Below are 26,583 nucleotides of genomic sequence, written 5' to 3'. Positions count from 1 at the left end.
CTGTACTCACCTCTCCGCCGTGTCCGTCAAAAATCCCAAAAATAGACGGGTGGCTCTTGTTGACGACGTCTGCGAGCACATCATACCGGTCCTCCATGTGGTCTCGACGGCCTTGGATGGAGAACACGGCAACGTTGTGGCTCTTCAACTCCCACGTCTTGGCGAACTCTGCATCCAGGACGTCCAGACCTCCAAATCGCTCGTTCTGCATCATCTCTGCCACTTTCCCCTTGACCATCTTGACGGCGTCGCGACTCGACTTGACGATGGTCTTCACTTCGTCCGTGTGGAAGAAGTAACTCCACAGGGCCAAACTGATGCATAGTAGGAACAGGGTCTCCGGCCGGAGCAGAAAATAACGCATGATACGACCTAACAGGGACAGCAGAGTCATTGTATCTTCTATCATTTATTATTGGTTCTCACACTGGTGGGGAATCGCGGCAGGTTGTGCGCGCTTGCACCGGGCCGATTTTACTTCATGGCTGGCGTGTAAAATGATGTCCGGTCGTGGCGAAACAGGCTTTATACCACAAGTAGCGCGAATGACACTTCGGTTCTCGTGTTATTCCAGCAAGGTGTCCAAGACGACCACTTCAATGTTCACCCACGCAGTAAAACACGCTCAGTCCACGGATAATTTCGAGATATGGCAAGCCAACCACGCCAGACTTCGACGACGAGACAGTACCAGCTCGAAGTTCAAGCTTCGGAGACGCCTGTTCTTTAGGACAGCCAGGGGGCTCTTCCCCAACGTCCCTCAAAATAGCCGCTTTGATGTGTGCTCACATTCCCAGCTGCCAGACTGGCTGAGACCAAACACTGCTGCTGACAGCCTACATAGTGATGCCTTCACGTACATATAGTTATCCTCAGTGGTCCATTAAATAAGTGTCACCCTAATAATCCTATTCTGAATAACATCAACAATATCATATTATCAAATGAAAAAACGTGTTGAAAGAATGAAAAAAAAAAAAAACCGACTGATAAAAACAACAAATTTCGACTTAATGTCTCGCCATATACAGATATTTCCGATCGTCTTGAATGCGTCTTTTGACATATAGTCAAGCCGGTCATCTGAGTAATTTTCACAAACTACGCTTTGTCCTACTAAAATTTATTTCTAATAAAACAAAATTACAGCTAATTTAATCATTATATAGCAATGTAATTGGATAAATTCAATAATATTTTTAAAATTTTACTCAGGCAAACAACAAGGCAGCTCCGAGGTCTTTAAACTTTGAGTGACGTCACTATGCCTTTCTCCGCGGAGCTCGATGGGAAGGAAAAACGTGGTACTGAATGTGTGTTTAGAATTTCACCTTTTTCTGTCATCAGTAAATATCTTTAGTCAGTTTAGACTCTCCGACTGTCTTGTGAAAGTTTTATTGTCGTTTTCCCACAATTGTCTCGCCTGTTTATCTACGAGAACTAGCAGTAGATCTTTGAATGCTAATGCTAAGTATTTGACACTTCGTAGAACAAGTGCCTTCCTTTGGTCTTGGCAAAAACTGTCTACTCATTAACCAATATGCAGTTTTATTTGTTGTTCAAGAATTCGTCCTAAAAACTGTCCAATTAAGGATGTAAATGTCTGCCTCTGGCGACCACTGATGGGACGAGCCGAAAGTCCTAACAATAATTTTGGCTTGTTTCCACATCAGATTTTCAAGGATGGAGTACATTCAGTCTGCCTCCACAAGCACTCAGGGAAATATGTAAGTGATGTAACTTCTGTTTTTGTTGGCGCGGAAACTAAGCTGCAAAATATTGAAGGGCTATAATCTAGGGCTGAACGATATTAGAAAAAAACCGGGTTTGCGATAAATTGCGATATTAAAACGAGAAGAATTTTCACCAGATGACTTGAATAGGTCTGTGTGGGAAGACCTTACTATGACCACATTGTATTCAGTAGAGATGTCCCGATCCGATCACATTAATTTTTGAGAGGATTGGAATCGGGTGAAAAGAATAGGGTTTTTAATTTAAAACATATATTTGTTTTTATGCTTCATGCCCGTACAGCCTCAGACCCTACTGCTGCTTTTCTAGGTCACCAGTGCAGCTGGAGTTTGCTACTTAAAGTTAACGATGATTGACAGGTGTGTTGCTTTGATCTGGCCAGAGACTCCTCGGTAGCGCTATGACTAAGGCAAAAATGCTTGGTACACAGTCTGAAGTCGTTTATGGCAACACATTCATTGTGTTAGTGAGCGGCTGATCTCGGCAGAGTGAGCATCAAAGCTAAAAAAAAAAAAAAAATTCGGATCGGGACTCAATATCGGCAGATCCTCAAAATCAGGTGACTTGGACTCAGACTTGGGTGAATCTGTGCTCAATCAGTACAAACAAAAACCAGGAAAATTTCGTCACATTATACGCCATGAAAAAAAAGTGTAATGTATGGATGAGAAAATATGCAGACATGAAAACAAACAAAAAAAGCAACAATGTGAAATGGAGTTTCATTTCATTTTCCAATGTGAAAAGCAAAATTATTTATTCATTCACTTTCCAAGTCGCTTATCCTCACAAGGATCGCGGGAGTGCTGGAGCCTATCCTAGCTAACTATGGGTACACCCTGAATCAGTTGCCAGCCAATTGCAGGGCACAAGGAGACGAATAACCATTCACGCATACAATCATACCCCGAGACAATTCAGAGGGTTTAAAAAAGTACATATTTTGTCGCTCATTTGTGCACTATTAAAATATAAGGTGCTACATTAAATTTTATATCATTTGAGAAGTAAAGATGACAAACGCAACTGTAACGGTTTAATGTTGAACAATATAGGATTTATTTCTCAAGATTTGAATGAAAAAAATCAGAGATACGAAAATTGGGCCAGTCATCGTCCCGTGTAATGATGAAACGGCTACAAGCCAACTATCTACATGCCAAATGCACGCTTAAGCATCTCTATGTAAAGATAAAAACATTAAACTTCAATTTTTGACCTGTTTAAAAACTTGCTGTCAAAATTAGAATAAATTTGAACGGGAATTCACTTATTAGCTTACTAGCTTAACTATAACTTTAAAAAAAAAAAGCTTACCTAATTCTAAACGGTCGGCCGAATGCACATGTGAAACTGGTGTGATTTAGTATACTAAGCATGGTAAAAAACTAGGGATTTCCCGATCACGTGAACGGAAATGGGGCTGATCGCGGCATTTTTCAGAGGTTTGGAATCGGGTGAAAACTAGGATCATGTTTTTTCTTTTTCTTTTTTTTAAATTTAAATATATATTTTTTTTAAAAAGGGCTAAAAAGTAACAAAATAATCCAGAAATACACTGGCTTTGCCAAAAGAAACAAAAATATATACGTTTTATACTCTGCAACACTCCCAGAAAAAGCAGATGAAGTACTATAAACAGTACAATACTGTAACTTTTGGAACTTTGTTCAAATTAAAAATATATATATACAGTATTTTTTTTTTTTTTCGGTATCAGATCGGGACTTTATCGACAGATTCTCAAAAACTTGTGACTCGGACTCCGGTACAAAAATATGCAATCGGGGCATTCTATTAAGAACTACTGGTTTAGTCTTTAATCTGGTTTTACTGTACACCTTCCAACAGTCATAAATGTATTTGTATGCATAACATACACTTCGCTATGATTTTGAAAGTTATAATAGATATTGGTAGATGCAATTTGCAATAATGTTCATATTATGTAACGATTTTCCCTAGCCTGTGCTGCACTTGTGGCATCCCAATTCCTCCCAACCCGGCCAACATGTGCGTGGCTTGTCTGCGCACTCAGGTAGACATCTCAGAGGGAATTCCCAAACAAGTCACTGTGCATTTCTGCAAGCAATGTGAACGGTTTGTCCAATGATTTTTTGTTTTTAATCAGAAATCGATACTGTAAATTATGCTCTAAAACAACACCCTCGTGTAAAATCAGTCTTCTTTTTTCAGGTACTTGCAGCCTCCAGCCACATGGGTGCAGTGTGCTCTGGAGTCCAGGGAGCTGCTTGCGCTTTGTCTGAAAAAACTCAAATGCTCTATGACTAAAGTATGTTTTTTTTCTTATTGATGAGGTTGCCAGAAGCTGTGTAAGTACAGCTACATTATTTCATGCATTCTTCGTACTAATCATGTAGGTGCGCCTTATTGACGCTGGCTTCCTGTGGACAGAGCCTCACTCCAAAAGGATTAAGATAAAGCTCACCATACAGAAGGAGGTAATGATTATGAGCTCAACTATCCGCTAAATCAATTTGGAAAGCTTTTTTTTTTTTTTTTTAAACTAATCTCATGTAGGCATACATCAGTTACTGGTTTGAAGATTTTTATTTGTGTGTGTGTGTGTGTGTGTGTGTGTCTCAGAGCTGATTAATTGCAGACCTATAGATTGAGGTTGGTAGTAATGCGTTACATGTTCTCCGGTACATTTACTTGAGTAACTTTTTGGAGAAAAATGTACTTGTAAGAGTATTTTTACGAAGCCATACTTTTTACTTTTATTGTACTGTAGTAGATTTGTGAAGAAAAAATACTACTCTTACTACTACTAGCACTTTGAGCTACACAAGAGTCATCTTGGATTTATTTATTTATTGCTAACAATGCCAAGAGTAGTCCTACCAATTTCACCAATGAGATGTCGCAACAATAATCACATAACTCCATTATACCAATCAGACGAAAGCTTGCCGTTCTATGATCACACCAGCTTGTTCAATCACAGGGTGTCTTTAAAGCACCGTAAAAAAAAACATTTGACATAGAGGGCTGCCCTCAACATGTCCCGAAAGCGCGGCTTTTAACCTCTCTCCCGGTATTTATTTAGCACCGATTGACCATGGAAAACAGATATGATCCTTTTAATTTTATAATGGTAACCATGAAGGAACTACTATATTCACCATTCAAACTAGGAACTATTTTCTCCACTAGAGGGCACTCATGCTCTTTGGACAAATAATGCTTCATTTCTGTAATTTTTCTCTCTCGCCATGTGATTATGTAATAGGTTAATGTGTGGTATCATTGTAACAACAGTTCATGTAAATAACTTTGTGCGGAGGGGAAAAAAATTGTAAGCAGTTACAATGTTACTCAATTCTGGAGTATTCTTTTCACCAAATACTTTTTTACTTGAGTACATTGTTTTGGAAGACTACTTTTACTTGAGTATTATTATTTTGTAGTAATGGTACTGTTACTTGAGTATAGTTTTTGGCAACTCTACCCACCTCTGCAAAGGTGCCTATGTTACCTGTAGGTTACGAGTTAGCAATTCTAGGGCATGTGTGCGCAATCTTCAGCCTGTAGTGTGCCGTAAAACACTCATCCTTGTTTCCTTGTTTTTTTTCCCATGTAGTATATTTTTGCTATCTAGCCAATTATTTTAATTTTGGTTTTAAACTGAAGCTTTTTTTATGAGGAAATTTTTATTTTACCGTTTCTTCACCCAAATGTATAAAAATAATACATTTTAGAGCGACAATTTTGCAATACCGCAATATTTTTGCGTAAGATTATGGTACCATGAGAATGTGATACTGTCCCATGCCTCATGTCATGTTTGAGACATGTTGAAATATGTCTAAGATGTTTATATAGTTTTTTAAAAAAATATATTTTCCTTATTCCTCAGCAGAGGTGCAATAGGCACAATAACAGTGCAAACCGAAAACGCCTTGTATAATTCAACAAAGACTGCAAACATTTGTACTAAAATTAAAAAAAAAAAAAAAACAAAAAAAAAGATCTTCTTTGAAAGAACATTCCATTTACCTTAATTCAGGCATGAAAATCTCTCACCTTTCGGCGAAATTCGCCGTTTTGAAGTGAAAAAGGGCGACCTACGTGAATTGCGTAGATCCGAGGAGAAATTCTTTTTTTTTTTTTTTTTTGGTCGGGAGATTTAATTTAATTATTATTATTCTTATTATTATCATCATGTGATTAACTTAGTACGGAAACTGAGCAACTCAGAAATCGGTCCTTTAAAACGGTGACACTTGGACAGTCAGCAAATCCTTCCAGATGCTTCGCTGACGAGAACCAATCATCAGCCCAAACTGCGTTCCATTATTCCAATCGCGCGCACTATTTACGTGTACAGGAAGTGCTAGGAGAGCCTTTGGTTGCATTGCAAAGCTGCTAAAACAAAAAGCAGGCCTTATCCACACACACTTGCCTGTATTTGCCACCAGATTGAGTTTGGTGAGTAAGGGTTTCAATCGTTTTCATATTTTGCGATATAATAAAGTTACTGCTATTCGTTGCAGCTTGCGTTGGACACTGCTAGAGCTAGGCAAATCTCCCGTGAAAAATAGCTCCCGTTAAATTGGCGTCAAGCTTGTGTATTTAGCGGTAATATAAACGAAAAAATGCACTGTTGAGCTAAATTAAGCGGCCTGCTCTCGGATGGAGGGCGCCTCGCATCGCTCCCGTCGTCCGCCTGAGACGCGTTATTTTTGATTGATTGAGAGGACGGCCGGTGTCGGCACAACACCGGCTCGACGAGTGGCGGGAATGATTCTTGCTTCTTAAAGCTTTTCAGAAATACAATGATCCCTCGTTTTTCGCGGTTAATGGGGACAAGAACCTGCCGCAATAAGTGAAAACCGCGAAGTAGCGCCCCCCCCCCCCCCATAATTTTTTTGCGCGTGTTCAATGCATTTATTCAGATTTTACATTGGGAGAAGATACATATATAAGACATGTTTTTTCACTTTTTCCCCCCAAAGTATCATTTATAGATGTTTTTTAAGCACTTCAGAATGTAAGAATGACATGTTTTAAACATGTTACTGCCCCACTGAATTATTTTTAAACAACAATAAAGTAGTAAGAAAATGCTTGGCTTTATTAAATGCTTCATAGGGAGTCTACTCAAACACTCTGAAGCTGCTCACTTTGTTAAACGATGATGGACACATGTGCAAACTTTTTCTATGATAGATTTTTTTTCTAAGTGAGTTTTTGTTGTTGTTTTTTTTTGTTTGAAGCAACTTATTTTTTGTGTGAATAATAATAAAGACACAAATGTCCTAGCCAAAATGTGGCGCAAACGCAAAACAACATTACTTCAATGTGAAAAGATGATTCAATCAAGAAAAATAGTTTTCAAATGCTTTTTTTTGTCTCAAATTAATTTTTTTCAATCAAAAACATTTTTTTTTGTTGAAGTGACTTTTTGGGGATTAAAATATTTATTTTGATTGAAGCAACTTTTTTTTTGGATTGAATAATAAAGACACAAATCCACCTCCATAGTTATTGAGAGAGAAAGAAATTAAGAAAGCTATAAAAAATAAAAGCCACCGGGGAGTCAGATTTTTTATTTTTATTTTTTTAATAAGATTTATATTTCATTATATAGATATGTCTTGTAAGGAAAGGAGATTGAGGGATAAAAAAAAGAGTTGAATGAATCTGCTAAAGGCAGTGGATACCTCATCAGCTGGGTGAATAGCACACTTGGTAAGAATAAGTTTGCAAGGATAGTCGGGTGTAAAATACAGTTATAAACACAATTACAATGTTATTTTTCTATAGGATTTTATGCCGTTGCTTTATTAATTATTAGGTGCTAGAGTTGTTAAGTATGGATAATAATGAAGTAATAGTTTTGAGAAAACTGAGCTGTTGGTGGCCCAGTGACCATCTGATGTGGTTTGTTCTCAGATGAACAAGTTGAGGAAGGAAGTTTTGATGCAGAGGTTGAAGGAAGAAAAGAGGCAGACAGACTCAGTGACAGCCAAGGAGTGTTGATGACAGTGTTGATTTCTGTTCACTGTTGCCCCCTCCTAATTAAAGTATGTCACAGTTGCAGCCAATTATTACCTAAAGCTGGTTAAAATTGAAGTTATGTTTTTTTAAGGTGTATTACAGTAAGTACTTGTTCATGTGCCCCTTTTGATCGACGAGCACCCGCCCCTCCAATGGTCTCTGCACGGCCCTGCTGAAACACAGTGTGGGTCAACAGAGCTCAATATTTTGTTGGGTTGTACAGTGTACTGGAACATATTTCCTCCACACCCTTCTCACCTTTTTAACCCCTGACCCATTTTCATGCCTTTTAATTATATTACAAAATTCGGATCAAGTCTAAAAGACAATTTCACATGGAAACACTTTCAACACATTAAATGCTTCTGCAATCTGACTCTAATTCATGCAACTTTCATGCATGTCCTATGATACCATTGACCTTCAATGGGAAAACCAAGCTCTGTGTTTCTGAGGGCTATTGATTTGTGCTGCCAGCGGGTTCCTTTTAGTTGAAGTTTTAAGCCAAGCTGTAGGATAAGATGGAAGGAGAACGAAAACAATAAAAGAAAATTGGAATCATGAGAATCAGGTTATATTTGCAATAAAATAAAGGCTGAGGACCTTGTCAAGTTATGCTCAAATGAAATTTCATAACAAAATTAATAGTCCTCAGTGGTTTTTTGTGTTTTTTTTTTGTAAATATCAATTTTCCTCACTAATTGATGCAGAGGTCAGATCACAACAGAAAAGCAAATGTTTAGCACTCATAGTGATGACTACTGTGCGCCATGTTGTTGGAGCATATGGTGTAACCTGTTGCTCCCTCTTTGGCATTCGCAGGTGATGAACGGTGCCATCTTACAGCAGGTGTTTGTGGTGGAATTTGTCATCCAGCCTCAAATGTGCGATGACTGCCACCGCGTGGAGGCCAAGGACTTCTGGAAGGCTGTGGTACAAGTCAGGCAGAAGGTAAAAAGACTGTGAGGCCCTAAGATTATACAGTGCCTTGCAAAAGTATTCGGCCCCCTCTTGCAACCTTTCGCCACATTTCAGGCTTCAAACATAAAGATATGAAATTTAATTTTTTTGTCAAGAATCAACAACAAGTGGGACACAATCGTGAAGTGGAACAACATTTACTGGATAATTTAAACTTTTTTAACAAATAAAAAACTGAAAAGTGGGGCGTGCAATATTATTCGGCCCCTTTACTTTCAGTGCAGCAAACTCACTCCAGAAGTTCAGTGAGGATCTCTGAATGATCCAGTGTTGTCCTAAATGACCGATGATGATAAATAGAATCCACCTGTGTGTAATCAAGTCTCCGTATAAATGCACCTGCTCTGTGATAGTCTCAGGGTTCTGTTTAAAGTGCAGAGAGCATTATGAAAACCAAGGAACACACCAGGCAGGTCCGAGATACTGTTGTGGAGAAGTTTAAAGCCGGATTTGGATACAAAAAGATTTCCCAAGCTTTAAACATCTCAAGGAGGACTGTGCAAGCCATCATATTGAAATGGAAGGAGCATCAGACCACTGCAAATCTACCAAGACCCGGCCGTCCTTCCAAACTTTCTTCTCAAACAAGGAGAAAACTGATCAGAGATGCAGCCAAGAGGCCCATGATCACTCTGGATGAACTGCAGAGATCTACAGCTGAGGTGGGAGAGTCTGTCCATAGGACAACAATCAGTCGTACACTGCACAAATCTGGCCTTTATGGAAGAGTGGCAACAAGAAAGCCATTTCTCAAAGATATCCATAAAAAGTCTCGTTTAAAGTTTGCCACAAGCCACCTGGGAGACACACCAAACATGTGGAAGAAGGTGCTCTGGTCAGATGAAACCAAAATTGAACTTTTTGGCCACAATGCAAAACGATATGTTTGGCGTAAAAGCAACACAGCTCATCACCCTGAACACACCATCCCCACTGTCAAACATGGTGGTGGCAGCATCATGGTTTGGGCCTGCTTTTCTTCAGCAGGGACAGGGAAGATGGTTAAAATTGACGGGAAGATGGATGTAGCCAAATACAGGAACATTCTGGAAGAAAACCTGTTGGTATCTGCACAAGACCTGAGACTGGGACGGAGATTTATCAATGATCCAAAACATAAAGCCAAATCTACAATGGAATGGTTAAAAAATAAACGTATCCAGGTGTTAGAATGGCCAAGTCAAAGTCCAGACCTGAATCCAATCGAGAATCTGTGGAAAGAGCTGAAGACTGCTGTTCACAAACACTCTCCATCCAACCTCACTGAGCTCGAGCTGTTTTGTAAGGAAGAATGGGCAAGAATGTCAGTCTCTCGATGTGCAAAACTGATAGAAACATACCCCAAGCGACTTGCAGCTGTAATTGGAGCAAAAGGTGGCGCTACAAAGTATTAACGCAAGGGGGGCGAATAATATTGCACGCCCCACTTTTCAGTTTTCATTCATTCATTCATTTTTTATTTGTTAAAAAAATTTAAATTATCCAATAAATTTTGTTCCAATTCACGATTGTGTCCCACTTGTTGTTGATTCTTGACAAAAAATTAAAATTTTATATCTTTATGTTTGAAGCCTGAAATGTGGCGAAAGGTTGCAAGGTTCAAGGGGGCCGAATACTTTTGCAAGGCACTGTATTTACTGTGTCACTTGCTGACATTTGTCGATGCTGAAAAATGAAAATATTCGGTCTATATGAATTACTTGTCACACATGTTAAGGTACGACTTTAATTACAGAAACTAAGATTAATCAAATGAAAGTAACACTAATTGAACCTACCACTTAAACTCATTGGCTGCTGTTGACAGTGATAGATGTCCAATCTATTTATTTTGCTGGCATCCTCCCAGTTCAAATAGATCCGACGTGTACTAGTGATGAACTAAAGTCCCAGCAGAAGGATGAAAAGTCCCATAATTGGACGCTTATAGTCGTCAATGGCACTGAAGAGTTAAAAAATAGTCCAGTTAACAGCCGTTCCTATTGCCTTCTTTGGGATATATCTTATAAAAGTTAATTCTCCCTATTATAGGAGGATTTATTGCAAGGATATACCGTAGCTCAACAGTATGTGCAGTAACTCCAGATTGATAATTAAGATTAATGTCCTTAATACTTGACCGACTTTAATGAACAGCGGTAAAATGGACACTAAAAAAGTGAACTGTTGTTTTACATTTTCAATAGAATATTCTAATAAAGTGCTTCTTCAGCATCTACAAATGTTTTAATTGGCGCTATTCTATTTAGTCTGTGTTTTATTTTGTTTTAACAGACTGCTCACAAAAAGACATTCTACTATCTGGAGCAGCTAATCCTCAAACACAAGCTCCACCAGAATACCGTCAACATCAAAGAAATTCATGGTGAGTTTGGTTCAGTTACCTTTTTTTTTCTTCAAAGGTATGCATTTTCATTAGCTAAAGCACATTTCAAGCTCAGTGTATCATAAGCAACTCAAATTATTTGTTCTGTTTGGCAGCTTTACTTTCTCATGTCTTCTTGAGTGTTTCTTTGTTGTGTAGCACATGAACTCCGCACCAGCGCATTGGCTAGTGCAGAGTTTGATGTACTTGTTTGTTTGTCTCAGAGGGCATCGATTTCTACTACGGCTCCAAGCAGCACGCTCAAAAGATGGTTGACTTCCTCCAGTGCACTGTGCCTTGCAGGTGAGCGACGTAAACAAGGGCCCTTGCGATGGGGAAACATTCACTTACTTAGGAAGGCCTAGACAACACTCTGACTGTAGACCGGTATTAGAAGATTTTTGAGCAATATGCCTCCTGAGTAACATAAGGCAAGAAATACACAGAAATATAAGGAATGTCATGTAAAAACTGATTCTCATATCTTGTCAAAACATAGTGTAAATTTCGAAACAAATACATACCGTATTTTTCGGACTACAAGTCGCACCTGAGCAGGGGTAGCGTTAACCGAATATTTTCCGTCGTTGACCGGTTTTTTAAAACGGTGGCGGAAAAAACTGAAGTCCATCCGTCATTTTGACAGGTTGCAATTCACACCCCAGACGACAGGGTGGCGGCGAGTGAGCATATTAATTAGCTATTGTCTCTCTTGATGCATTACGTCGTTGGCCTTACTCGGAAAAATGTCAAGGCAACTGAGTGTTTGCCTAGCACGGCCAGACTGTTCTCCCTGTATTTTTAAAACACTGAGAGACAAGTCTGGGGCACAGCCTCTGGAGTAGGTACAAAATCAGTCGACAAATCAGATTTGTTTATTTGCGTGACGTGTTCTTCACGAGCAGCGTCACTCTTGCGCGCCGAAAGTCGTCTCTAGAACACCGATGGCAAACGGGAGAGCCGAGAATATGTTTCAATCCGCGGTAAATTCAGTTTTAAATGAGCTAAAACACATCGACACGAATCATTGACAACAGTCTGTCTCGCGCTAGCCATGTTGAATAAACTCCGTTCTCCTCGTATGTTTACTTCCGCGCGCAAGTCCCTCCTCCTGCCCTCGTCGCTTTGCTAACGTCACGTCTGCCCGTCACTGATTGGTGCACTCCGCTGTCTGTTTGCCTATTGTTAAGCTTGTTCGGACAGAATATTAATTAAAAATGAATGAAAACTAAATACTATTGAATATGTCATTATTATCATTTTAAAAATGTAAGTGACGGGTAAAAATAGATTATGACCGGATTTTTATGACACTGTCAGTCAAAATGACAGACAACGAAAAAGTCTAGCGCAACCTCTGCACCTGAGTATAAGTCGCACCAGCCATAAAATGCCCAATGAAGAGAAAAAAAAACATATATAAGTTGCACTGGAATATAAGTCGCATTTTTGGGAGAAATTTACTTGATAAAATCCAACACATAGAACAGATATGTCATCTTGAAAGGCAATTGAATATAAAAATGCAATAGGGAACAACATGCTGAATAAGTCTTCAGTGTATGAACAACGAAATGCGAATATACTGTCCTCATCAGGACGCTACAGCTCGGTCAGCTTTACTTTCATAACAGCATACAGCGAGCTAAACTCCCAAATGACGATGCTGGACATCCGTATAATTTGCTGAATCAATTTCGCCCTCGATACCAAACAGTTTCGCAGCAACGTACATAAATGATAATTAGGTGCTATTACAGCAATGATACAAACGGTTAGCATGCGTTCGCTAGCATTAGCACATCGTTCAAACAACCACACAACTGGCTAAGTGTCTGATCGCGGGTGGAAAACACACAACAACAACAGAGAAGAGCTAGCTGTAGAGCTATTTTACAAGCATAAAAAATGAACGAAGGTTCGCACCTGTGTGTCTCTCTCTCCCTCTCGCTCAGAGACGTTGCTTTGCTGTCCGTCTTCTTCTGGCGTGTGAGCGCTATTCTTCTTGTAAACAAGTGCAAATGCGCCCCCACGTGGGCGTGAAAGCACCACAAACTAAAAGCATGCATTTCAATATAAGAAAGTAAACGTGGCCATAGCTATTAAGTTATTCAGATAACTATAGCATAAAAAACATGCTAACAAGTTTACCGTACCATCAGTGTCACTCCAAAACACCAAAATAACATGTGAAATGATATCATAATGTGTTAATAATTTCACACATAAGTCGCACCTGAGTATAAGTGGCACCCCCAGCCTAACTATGAAAAAAACGAGTTATAGTCCGAAAAATACGGTAACCACATGCACAGTGCATCCAAATAGTTTTATTGGGCAAAGAAATGTCATGTTTTGCGAAGGTCAAGTCAATCTTCTGACTAAAATCCAATTGAGCATTCATTTCTTTGCTTAATACAAAACTGAAGGAAAAAAATAACCCATTTAATATCAAACTATTCATTAATTATTTCATTCAAATCTACTGTTTTATAAAGAGTCAAAAAGATGAGAACTGTGTCAATGTCCCAAAAACTATCCTCTCCTGTCTGGGCCTGGAATTTTATCTGGTACTATAACGGTACAGTACTAGAAGGTTTTTTTTTTTTTTTGCTCAGCTAGTATAAAATTAGGGTAATTGTTCGCAAAAATACAGTGCAATATAATTTGTTTTTATATTGTATATGCAACCTTATTTAATCCAAATTTAGTATAAATATTGACTCCAAATTTAAATTTATTTTTCCCCCAAATTCAAAGGTCAAAGTTGTCCCAGCGGCTCATCTCTCATGACATCCACTCAAACACGTACAACTACAAGACAACATACTCTATGGAAATTGTACCTGTTTGCAAGGTATGTACGTTAAGAAGGGAGAATGTGAAAGCCATTAGTAACATCTAACTTGCCATGTTTACCTTTACAGCATTTTAACATACAGCCCTTCCGTAATATTATTTGACAGCTCTCACTGTGACCCTTGCTTTTCTCCGGTTGGTAGGATAACGTTGTGTGCCTGTCACCACGGCTGGCGCAGAGCCTAGGAAACATGGGTCAAGTTTGCGTGTGCGTCCGTGTCACCAGCACAATCCACCTCATCGATCCAAATACCCTCCAGAGTAAGTCCCAACTGCTTGTAAGATACAGTGAGAAGCAGAAGTATTTGAACCCCTCGTGATTTTGCAAGGTCACCCCACTAAGAAAATAGGTTTAGGTCTGAAATTTCAGATTATTTTCTATTTATGGAGACATAATAAAAAAAACAAAATTTTAGCAAAATTGTATGATTTTTCATAATTTATTTGTAATTTACTAGGGTACATAAGTATTTTACCCTGAGAATCAGCAATAAGAGTTGTCAGTCTACCTTAAAAAAAAGTCCACCTTCACTCCATGAGTAATCACCCATCCAACACCCGTTTAAGCTCTTTATTGTCACCTGTGCACCCCACAGTCAGTCATAATCCAACTGCTACCATGGGCAAGACCAGAGAGCTTTTAAAAGACACCAGAGGAAAAATGTTGAGCTCCACCAAGCTGGAAGAGGCTATAGGACAATTGGAAAGCAGCTTGGTGAGATTAAACCAACAGTTGCAGCAATTGTTAGAAAATGGAAAAGGCTAAACATGAATGATAATCTACCTCGGACTGGGGCTCCATGTAAAATCTCTCCTCGTGGGGTACACTCATGATGAGAAAAGTGAGGGCTCAGCCTAGAATTACATGGCAGGAGCTGGTCAATGATCTGAAGAGAGCTGGATGCACAGTTTCAAAGGCTCTCAGCAGAACACTATGGTGCAGTTGTTTAAAATCATGCATTGCTCAGAAGGTTCCCCTGTTGAAGCCAGTTCATATGAAGGCCCGTCTGAAGTTGACCAGGGACCATCTGATTGATGCAGAGGGAAGTCTTGTAGTCAGAAGAGACCAAAGAAGAACTTTTTGGTGCAAACTTTACTCATCGTGTGTGGAGGAACAAGAAGGATGAAAAACCTCATGCTTTGGGGCTGCTTTTCGGCAAACAGGACAGGACAACTGTACTGTATAAAGCAGAGGATGAATGGGGAAATATCAGATTTTGAGCCACAACCTCTTTCCCTCAGTCAGAGACTTGAAGGTGAGTCGTGGCTGGATCTTCCAACATGACAATGATCCGACACACACCGACAAGCTGACCAAGGAGTGGCTGCGTAAAAAGCAGATCAAGGTTCTTGAGTGGCCTAGTTTCCAGTCTCCAGACCTCAGTCCAATAGAAAATCTTTGGATGGAGCTGAAACTTCGCGCTTCTCAACGACAGCCCCGGAACCTAACGGATCTAGAGAAGATTAGTGTGGAGGAATGGGCCAAAATCCCTGTTTCCATATGTCAAAAACCTGGTGAAGAAGTACAGAAAGTGTCTGACCTCTGTAATTGCAAACAAAGGCTTCCGCATTAAATATAAGCACTGATTTTCTCAGGGGTACAAATACTTACAAACCCCAGTAAATTACAAATAAATTATTGAAATATCATACAATGTGAGGTCCGGATTTTTTTTTTATCTTGTCTCTATAAGTGGAAATGCGTCTATGATTGAAATTTCAGACCTCCAAATATTTTATTTGTGGGTGAACTTGCAAAATCACAAGGGGTGCAAATACTTCTGCTCCTCTCTGTATATTGACACCAATATTTTTTGGCTTTTACTGAGACTCAAGTGCAGCTACTGAAAACCTCAAGCAATATCTTGCTTTAACTTGTCTCTACCTGTCCAGTGTGACGTTTAAACTAGTGCTATCGAATTTATCGCGTTAACGGGCAGTAAATAATTTAAAAAATTGATCACGTTAAAATATTTGACGCTTTCAACGCATGTGTGGAATGACCCGCTAATGCATTGCCTCAAAAGGATTACAATGACGCCGTTTTTTGCACCTTGAGAGCAGAGAAAAGTGAGTGGACACAAGCGTTCATTGGACCGCGCCGTATATTGGCATAAGCTTCGGCAACTCCTTCACAACAAACATAAGTATCATTTTATGAAAGCACAACAAAAATAATATTCCTATCTCTCAAAAAAAAAAAAATGTTCACAAAAAGAAAAGCTCGTCAATCTGTAATGAGGCCCTATTCTCACACAGTTAAACAACAATGCAAAGTGAAGTGGCATTCCCAATCAAAATAGTTAAAACATATAAACACATAAAACTTACTCAGACTGGTCAAACTCTATTCAAACATTTCGTTTAGCTCAACGAATACACAAATATACAAACTATCAGAGATCTTGTACGCTGTGAAGCCAAAACTCAATGAACGTAAGGTACATTTAACCCGGAAACTACGGCATCATTTGAGGGACAAAACTCCCTCGTTGGCTAGATCTCTAATTTAAAACTCGCCATTGACACCTTGTGGTGTATTTCAATCACTACCTTACGTAGATAAAGACACTGTGGAAGAACGGCAGCGAGCTAATGTGACGTCACCGCTCGGCGACGTCAACAATAGCGAGCTACTAGTTTATTTTTTGATTGAAAATTTTACAAATTGTATTGAAAACAAAAACATTAAGATGGGTTTTAATATAAAATTACTATAACTTGTACTAACTTTTATCTTTTAAGAACTGCAAGTCTTCTATCCGTGGATCCCTTTAACAGAAAGAATGTTAATAATCTTTATGCCATCTTGTGGGTTTATTGTAATAATAAAATGTACGTATATATCCGTCTTGTGCCTTTCTTTCCATTCCAACAATAATTTACAGAAAAATATGGCCTATTTTAGAGATTATTTGAATTGCGATTAATTACAATTGATTTTTAAGCTGTGATTAACTCGATTAAAAATGTTAATCTTTTGACAGCCCTTCATATATATATATATACTGTATGTATATATATATATATATATATATATATATATATATATACACAGGGGTGCACATAAGTGGTCCGCATGCATACTGAACGTAGACAAACGCGCTGGCCCTCAACGGCTTCCATACGCTTTTGCGTACCGATGGCTGACCACTGTATTTGCGGCGGACACGAGAAAATCACTTCTCAAAATGTCAAAGAGGCAGGCCCCACTGAGTAATTATTTCCGTGTTCCCCCACCCCCATCAAAAGACGGACAGACAGATGACAGAGACGTCACCGGAGCTACCGAAAAAAGGACTTTTGCTGAAAAGTGGCTGCAGGAGGTACCATGGCTAGAAGCAAATGATGCTCGCACGGAATTGTGGTGCAACATTTGCCGTGAGAATCCCAATGTTGCTAATAAGAGCAGCGCATTTTATGTAGGGTCAAAGAATTTTAGCCATCCAAACTTTGAAAAGCACGATAAAAGCAAGAGCATGTGGCAATTAAGCAAACTATCGATGTCAGACAGGACCCCACTCGCCCTATGGACAAGTGGCGGAATAAAGTTATTGAAGAACAGCGCCATGCACTGACAAACGTGCTTGCATTTCACAAAGCTAAACATGCACGTTCAGTGAGCTCTTATGAGGAGGACATCCCACTTTTACAAAGGCTTGGAGTTAATGTGGGAGCTGCATATGAATGCCCTTTATTTTTAATTAGTGCTTTTATGTTTATTTCTTTACATTTCACTTCAAAGTAATGCCAATTTTGTTGTGCCAGTTGATGTTAATCAAGCGTTAATTGTTTATATAATTAATTAAAGGTAATTGGCTCTAAGTAAAGCTTGTCATAATTTTATCGCATCAGGTGGGTCGGCTCTGCAAGTTCTCCCACTTGAAAAGATTAGAGAGGCCTGTAATTGTCAACATGGGTAAACCTCAACCATGAGAGACCGAATATGGAAAAAAAAAAACCCCAGAAAATCACATTGTTTGATTTTAAAGAATTTATTTGCAAATCATGGTGGAAAATAAGTATTTGGTCAATACCAAAAGTTCATCTCACTACTTTGTTATGTACCCTTTGTTGGTAATAACGGAGGCCAAACGTTTTCTGTAACTCTTCACAAGCTTTTCACACACTGTTCCTGGTATTTTGGCCCATTCCTCCATGCAGATCTCCTCTAGAGCAGTAATGTTTTGGGGCTGTCGTTGGGCAAAACGGACTTTCAACTCCCTCCACAGATTTTCTATGGGGTTGAGATCTGGAGACTGGCTAGGCCACTCCAGGACCTTGAAATGCTTCTTACGAAGCCACTCCTTTGTTGCCCTGGCTGTGTGTTTGGGATCATTGTCATGCTGAAAGACCCAGCCACATCTCATCTTCAATGCCCTTGCTGATGGAAGGCAATTTTCACTCAAAATCTCTCGATACATTCATTCTTTCCTTTAGACAGATCAGTCGTCCTGGTCCCTTTGCAGAAAAACAGCCACAAAGCATGACGTTTCCACCCCCATGCTTCACAGTGAGTATGGTGTTCTTCGGATGCAATTCAGTATTCTTTCTCCTCCAAACACGAGAACCTGAGTTTCTACCAAAAATTTCTACTTTGGTTTCATCTGACCATAACACATTCTCCCAGTCCTCTTCTTGATCATCCAAATGCTCTCTAGCGAACCGCAGACGGGGCTGGACACGTACTTTCTTCAGCAGGGGGACACGTCTGGCAGTGCAGGATCTGAGTCCCTGGCGGCGCATTGTGTTACTGATAGTAGCCTTTGTTACTGTGGTCCCAGCTCTCTGTAGGTCATTGACTAGGTCCCCCGTGTGGTTCTGGGATTTTTGCTCACCGTTCTTGTTATCATTTTGACGCCACAGAGTGAAATCTTGCATGGAGCCCCAGATCGAGGGAGATTATCAGTGGTCTTGTATGTCTTCCATTTTCTAATAATTGCCCCCACTGTTGATTTCTTTACACCAAGCGTTTTACCTATTGCAGATTCAGTCTTCCCAGCCTGGTGCAGGTCTACAATTTTGTCTCTGATGTCCTTCGACAGCTCTTTGGTCTTGGCCACAGTGGAGTTTGGAGTGTGACTGACTGAGGTTGTGAACAGGTGTCTTTGATACCGATAATGAGTTGAAACAGGTGCCATTAATACAGGTAACAAGTGGAGCCTCGTTAGACCTCATTAGAAGAAGTTAACCTCTTTGACAGCCAGAAATCTTGCTTGTTTGTAGATGACCAAATGCTTATTTTCCACTCTAATTTGAAAATAATTTTTTTAAAAATCAAACAATGTGATTTTCTGTTTTTTTTTCCACATTCTGTCTCTCATGGTTAAGGTTTACCCATGTTGACATTTACAGGCCTTTCTAATCTTTTCAAGTAGGAGAACTTGCACAATTGGTGGTTGACTAAATACTTATTTGCCCCACTGTATATATAAGGGCTGTCAAAAGATTAAAATTTTTAATTATATAGTTTTTACTGTAACCAACAGGTGTTTTTCACTACTTTCGTCCACACAGTCTATCGGTGAACCAGATGCTCGCTAAAATGAGTCGATCAGCCTGGTGGCCACAAGGCCTCCACGTCGGCATCTTTCACTTGCCTGCAGTCATGACAGTGCAACACGCATCGGCGGAACCTAGAAGACAAACATTTGTTATGCAAGCCATCATCGCTCGTTAGCGGCAAGTCTGCTCGCGGGGTGCGCTGCTTAATCAGTGGAAGTATGGCGGCAATTAGGCGGCTTCTCTTTCTTGTGTAATCCAGCGTGTTCCTCAGCGGAATGTGGACATTTTGAAAGGCGCAGGCACATAATTAATTACTCCTCAAAGAAATGGCCTTGAGGGGTCATGTGTTTTTCCTGATAATTGACTACATATTCAAATGTTTCGCCTCTGTAGATTTGCTTATGTTGACCTTCATCCCTATACTAATTGCTTCGATTTCTCATTGTAGTGCTGTGTAAAAAGGATAATAGTTTCAGGGAGGCAAACAGCATATGAAGAGACTGATTTATTTCTCCTATATGTTGTCCTACAGAAAAGGAATAAGCCACATAATTGGATCTTTGCTGCTTTGTCGGTTTTGCACTCATGCCACATGATTATACTTATTATATAATAAATCATATCTAACTCACAGTTGCCGAGGTTGACGGGAGCACATACTGGCGCCATCCCTTCAGCAGCCTATGTAACCCACGGCAACTGGAGGAGTTTATCGTTATGGATATTGACATCATCAGAGACCAGAAGCTGTCTGCTGGAGCTTGTATGAGGTCCAATAAGGTGAGCCTTTGTGTTTGAGTGTGGTTGCACAATACAGTACATAATGAAGGGTTGTAAGGTGGCATTGCTATTCTCTCGGAAGCTAAATCAATAATGAGCCATTACATTATTCCTGAACCAGCATGTGGGATTCAAGCCAGCATGATAGAAGTGTTTTCGTATTGATTGCACAGGGAATAATGAGGTTTGCTGCAACATAGCTCTCTAAATGCTGCCTTAGTATTATTACTCTTATTATTATTGATGCTCCTGTCACAATAAATTGGAGCAAAGAAGGCAACAGCTTGTATATTTGTAATGGCTTTGAACGTTCAACTAGGTGTTTGTTTGGATTGTTTTTTCTCTGCCATGGGAAACTGTGGAAATGAGCAGTTGTAAATGCCCCCGAACTATTTTTAATTTGTCCATTTTAACCTGAAAACCCCCGTTTACAGACGTCGCACAACCACTTTTGTTTGAACCCAGCCATAAAACAAAGGTAATTATATTTATTATTCAAAATGTCTGTCGTTTTTAGCTTAGAATAATTAATTGATGTCTCATATTTCGTTTAAAAAAAAATATATATATATATATATATAAAATATTTTAAACTTTAAAACAAATTGTCACAATAAAAAAAGGCATCTTTAAAAACGTCACGGATATCTATCTCATATCTCTTAATTGTATTTTTTTTTTACTGTCGCATTTTCTCCGATTTGTTAGAGGATTAATAATCGATCCAAACAAAGAAAAATAGAGAGAAAAACGTTTAAAAGGGTGAATATATAAAAAAAAGAATATCTTGACCACTCTGTCTGCAATTTCTGCATCGCGACCCTTGTTATATTACCATGTTTCACCCATAAAATCCCCCCAAAAATCCAGCTGTGGCCATTCACAGCTGTGTCTTGACACTCAGTGATACATGCTACATAGAGTTTTTGTATAGGAACAAGGTAAGTACGCGATAATATGCATTAAAGTCATGGCGTCTGTAATTCTGCTCTCACGTGCTCTCACCTCCAGATAGGGTTTTGCTGTTTAAAAAACTTTTTTTTTTTTTTTTTTTTTTTTTTAAATATCCTCTTGTTCAAAATGTTTCTTCCCCCCAGAAAATTGAGATTTTAAGCTTTTCAATTATGTATCACACATGCATATCGGACAATTTTGAAAGTTGCCTAAATTGGGGTTTCAGAGTAGAACTTTAAGTCACCTGAGTGTTTTCCGCCATATACAGTATAAAGATATAAACATGATGTATAATTTTCAAATTAAAAACTTTGAAAGAAATATATATATATATAATATATATAATGCTATTATCAATGAAACTGAAGGGAAGCAGCGCAGTATTTAGTTTTTGAGAAGCTTTTTGTGTATTCAATATCTATGATAGGATGTAGAGGAAATAGGTAGTCAAAAGTATTGGGTGTTTTGCAATGAAAGTGTCTCAAGGGTTCCAGTAATAAACACGATTTCTATTAGGTTTACTCTTTCTTGGTTGCAGTTATTTTTAAAGCGAGTGCGCCCTCTAGTTGTGAGAGAATAAATGCCACAGTGCATATGTTCACTTGCCCCCCCCCCCATCCGCAGTGCTGTTGTTAAAATTTTGAACTATAATGTATGTTTGTTTGTTTTTTAATAACTGTTTGTTCTCAAGAATAAATCAAAATATTTATGTGAGACATATTTTATATACAGTGTTTGCCAAATGAATTGGCACCCCTGCATTTCTGTCAGATAATGCTCAATTTCTCCCAGAAAATGATTGCAAATGCTCTGGTAATAATATCTTCATTTATTTTGCTTGCAATGAAAAAGCACAAAAGAGAATGGAAAAAATATATCATTATCATTTTACACAAAACTCCAAAAATGGGCCGGACAAAAGTATTTGCACCCTTTGACCAATCATGTGATGATTCTCTAATTTGTATAATTAAAAGCACCTGTTACTTACCTGTGGCACATCACAGGTGTTGGCAATACTAAATCACACTTGGAGCCAATTAAAATGGATTAAAGTTGACACAACCTCCGTCCTTTGTCCTAATGTGTACTACATTGAGCATGGAGAAAAGAAAGAAGACCAAAAAACTATCTGAGAACTTGAGAAGCAAAATTGTGAGGAAGCATGGGCAATCTCAAGGCTACAAGTCCATCTCCAAAGACCTGAATGTTCCTGTGTCTACTGTGCGGGGTGTCATCAATAAGTGTAAAGCCCATGGCACTGTGGCTGTCCTCCCTAGATGTGGACGGAAAAGAAAAATTGACGAGAGACAATGAGCCAAAACATAATTCAAAAAGCACTAGAAAAGGGTTTGAGAGAAAGCACTGAAGACTTTTAAGTCGCCAGCAAGGAGTGCAGACATGAATCCCATAGAACACCTGTGGAGGGATCTGAAAATGGCTGTTTGGAGAAGGCACCCTTCAAATCTCAGAGTCTTGGAGCAGTTGGCCAAAGAAGGTCTAAAATTCCAGCAGAGCACTGTAAGAAACTCATTGATGGATACCAAAAGCAGTTGTTTGCAGTTATTTTGTCTAAAGGTTGCGCTACTAAGTATTAGGCTGAGGGTGCCAATACTTTTGTCGGGTCCATTTTTGGAGTTTTGTGTAAAATGATAATGATGTAATTTTTTTTCCCCATTGCAAGCAAAATTAATAAAGATATGACTACCAAAGCATTTGTAATTGCAATCATTTTCTTGGGGGAATTGAGCTTTATCCAACAGAATTGCATATGTGCCAAATACTTTGGCCAGCAATGTATTCCTTACATTTCACCCTATAATGAAGGCCACTGTTAGTGTTACTTGTTCAGGATGGTGTGACGATGGTGACAACTTCTTTCTACCACCTACCTATTTATCACCTTAGGATGGCACATCCCAAGAGCTAAAATAACTTCTCACCCTTACATGTGTTACAGCACACCTTGGCTGAAGTGTGGGTACAGAAGACATCAGAGATGGACACTTGTCAGCAGTATCACTGCCGCACATTTTTGGGCCACTTGCTAAACATTGGAGACCTAGTGATGGGGTGAGTTTTGATGAATGACGACTGATCCAATCAGCGTGAGGAAAAGGGCGATAATAGGTTGCCATTTTGTTTCCGGCAGGTTTGACTTTGCCAATTCCAATGTCAATGATGAGTTCCTGAATAAGATGAACCCTCATTATGTACCTGATGTGGTATAACAATATATTTACTTTTAATTTTATATTTCCCTTTTTTACAGACACACTACATGAAATTGTGCTTTTTCAGTTACTAAAACATTGACGTGACTATTAAAGGTGCTGATCAAGAAGAGCTATGACCGCAGCCGCAGAGTGAGACGCAGGAACTGGAAACTGCAGGAGATGGCCAAAGACAGGGAAGGAATGGATACAGATGATGAGAGGTACCAATGTCCTATTCAAACTTTTGTAATTATAAGAATCCCTCCAAAATGGGGTCGTCTCAACCCCATATTTTTACTCTCCGTTGGATGGCTGTCCTGACTTTCCTTTCTTCTCCTCAGACAATACCAGGACTTCCTGGAGGACCTGGAGGAAGATGAGGCCCTGAGGAAGAACGTTAACATCTTCAGAGGTGAGCAGCTCCACATCGCAGGCTGTTTTAATAAAATTATTATAATCGGTCAGTGTTGGTTGTAATGTCAATGGAAAATATACTCATAAATGGCTATTTCCAATTGTAGAATGTATTCGGGCGACCATGATTTATCACAATATTGTTGAGAGTAAAATGATTTACAACAGCATGTTTCAGTGCTAAATGATGGTATTCCTTTTACACACCAGATTCCAAATAATTTGGGACAAAAAAAAGTGGGACTAAAAACCGAATACAATTATGCAGGTGTGTCAAATTGCAATATTTTCTTCAAGATATAATTTGGATGACAGATCAAAAGTTTTAAAAGGGGGAAAAAAGTTTATTTTAAATTTCGTGCTGTGTACCGAGGTTTTTGAAATCTGGTTTGTAATTTGTATCAATACTTTTGGTAAGAGTTGTCCGATAATGACTTGATAACCGATATCCCGATATTGTCCAACTCCAAAATTCCGATACCGTTATATGCAGTCATCGACTTAACATATAATGGCTAAACGTATTGTGATGCCCCACTGGATACTTTAATAATGATAATGCTCACATAACAAATCCCAAGCATATTAGTTTGGAGACATCAAATGGTCAATAAGCATAACTGCTGTGTTAAGCTGTGACCAGCCCTTGTGCAAAGGCAGAAAGCTTCTACATTCACATTGAGGGCAACATGCATAATAGCTCAAAACCAATAATCAAAAACCAATGTCAATATTTTCTGATGTCATTTTTAAATGCTTTTATTGGCCAATATTATCGGGACAACTCTACTTTTGATTTTTTTTTTTTCTTCACATCATTAATTGGTGGGCTGGAGCACTAATGCTACTGAATTTACAAATACTCATTTCAGATGCCTCCAAGATGCCGGTGGAGAGCGACACCGATGATGACGGTGCACCATTTATTACCCTGGCTGAAATGCTGGAGGACCTCCACCTCTCGGACGCCACGGGAGGCGAGGGGGCTGACATGATAGAGTAAACAAAGCCACAAGAGTTGAGCTAAAGCGTCTCATTTTTAACTCTCAAATGAGACCAGATGATGTTATCAGAGATATTATGATATTTGAAAAAAAAAATCATGTCATATTGTGAATAAGTAGGGCTGTTCAAAAACATACCAAAATATACATATGTGAAGGACTTTGGGATGTCTTGCTTGAAATCTAAGGCAAGGATAGAGTGTGCAAATGGCTGACAAGGGCAAAAGACAAACTTGTGGTCAATGCTCCATTTAGTGGCTATCGACATCCAAATTTATGGAATCGGAACCATTATGGAGCCATTAGATTTTGCCACGAATTTTGCCAAGAATCAATTGACAAATAAAATTTAGACCAAAAAAATGGATGTAATGGTTTATTTTTTTATTTTATTTCTTCTTTTGGTGTTTTTTTGTCTCAAGTATTCCTGTCCGTCCTCTCTTCCCTTTTACAGTGTTATTTTCAACCTTCTTGTTTTACATTTTTTTGCAAGGTGTGGCGATAAGGTTTTCTACATTTAGGCTTTTGAAAATGTCAATGCAAAATCAAAATGTAGCAGATCTTTTTTTTTTTTTTTTTAAATTATGATGCTTTATGCACCAAGTTTAGGGGTTGAAAGCCAATCCTGTACTGATAGTTGAGTTACTCTTGGATTGCCACTGACTGCAGTAGATGTCCAATACTGGCAGCCCTGCTAGTGAAAATGGATTTGGACGTCCATCGTTGTCAATGGCACTGAAACGTCATTCTTAGCCTTCTGAGTTTAAATTGATTAGACGTCTATAGCCACAGTGGCAGCAATCGAGTTAAGAGTGGTTCACCTTAAACGTATCAAATTTGAAAATCTGAGGCCATGTTTATACCTACCAGGGTATTTCACAAAAATAGTTTTCTACGGTTTGGCCTATCAACCACATGCACACGAATTTTTTTGGGCATTGAAAACAAGGGTTCTTAAAGACTACTACCAAATTGAAAATGTTCAAATTCTGCATACAATGCCACCATATTAACAATGATAACCAGTGATTTAACTGTGGAAACGTCACCGTCTGCGACAAACTTTGTTCCTCCTCACATGAGACCAATATTTGCATTTAGAGTCAACATGGATCCATACCTTCGCAGTGGTATTAGATCAAATTATTAAGCAGGCGCTTTTTGCTTCCATTTATTAAACTCTACTATTGCTCCATATTGAGGAACACGTGAAGGATGAGATTAGGGTTAATTATTTTTTCTGCATTGTTATGAATTTATTTAAAAGCGAATGCATTTGACTCCGTATGTTTTTTTTTTTTTTTTCTGAAAACGTGGTGGTGTAGACGTAATTTTTTTGCAGGACATATGAGGGCAGGATCCTTGGTTTTAAATCTGCAGTTTACATGCCACTTTAGAATGAACCCGGAACCACGTTTAAAAAATTCTGACTGCTCCGCTACATTTCCGGGGATCTGTTACTTCAACACTTAACCATTGATCTGAGGACTTTCTCGAAAGAAAAGACCAAGTATGAAACATTAGCATTATATTATGGCAAACTGCTGATTAGGGCATGGGTATAAGAAGCCCTGTTCCAAAGCCATGCTTTTCTGATTACCAAAATTACCAGTACAATGACAGTAAAACAATTCAGATAACCCAATCAAGATATCCAAATGAATGTGCCCTAAATGCTGTATAATAGATTTTTTATCTGATTGCACAAATGTGCTTACCCTATAAT

General features: G+C 38.9%; 2 protein-coding genes across 3 annotated transcripts in view; one reads left to right on the top strand and one right to left on the bottom strand.

The window, feature by feature from the left end:
* The window catches only part of ppm1lb (protein phosphatase, Mg2+/Mn2+ dependent, 1Lb), an 89,464-nt gene extending 88,622 nt beyond the window's left edge, over positions 1–842 (bottom strand). The window contains exon 1 of the mRNA XM_057839539.1: positions 11–842. Within this exon, the coding sequence (XP_057695522.1) occupies positions 11–409 (399 nt within the window). The 5' untranslated portion in view covers positions 410–842. The remainder of the gene's footprint in view (positions 1–10) is intronic.
* Positions 843–1,247: 405 nt separating this feature from the next.
* nmd3 (NMD3 ribosome export adaptor) lies at positions 1,248–25,233 on the top strand. Of its 2 annotated transcripts, none has more exons than XM_057840012.1 (16): positions 1,248–1,304; positions 1,674–1,727; positions 3,721–3,855; positions 3,952–4,048; positions 4,137–4,217; positions 8,602–8,730; positions 11,035–11,125; positions 11,350–11,428; positions 13,886–13,982; positions 14,128–14,245; positions 20,124–20,269; positions 23,184–23,296; positions 23,376–23,448; positions 23,554–23,660; positions 23,781–23,851; positions 24,726–25,233. In XM_057840012.1, exons 2-16 carry the CDS (start codon positions 1,684–1,686, stop codon positions 24,854–24,856), a joined length of 1,512 nt encoding a protein of 503 aa, XP_057695995.1. In that variant the 5' UTR covers positions 1,248–1,304; positions 1,674–1,683; the 3' UTR covers positions 24,857–25,233. The 2 variants fall into 2 exon arrangements, with proteins under 2 accessions (XP_057695995.1, XP_057695994.1); XM_057840011.1 differs by having other exon boundaries at positions 1,258–1,313.
* Positions 25,234–26,583: the final 1,350 nt, after the last annotated feature.

This window comes from Corythoichthys intestinalis, chromosome 6, assembly GCF_030265065.1.
Source record: "Corythoichthys intestinalis isolate RoL2023-P3 chromosome 6, ASM3026506v1, whole genome shotgun sequence".
NCBI lineage: Eukaryota > Metazoa > Chordata > Actinopteri > Syngnathiformes > Syngnathidae > Corythoichthys > Corythoichthys intestinalis.
Note: the sequence above shows the minus strand (reverse complement) of the source record. Positions and strands in the feature narration are given on the sequence as shown.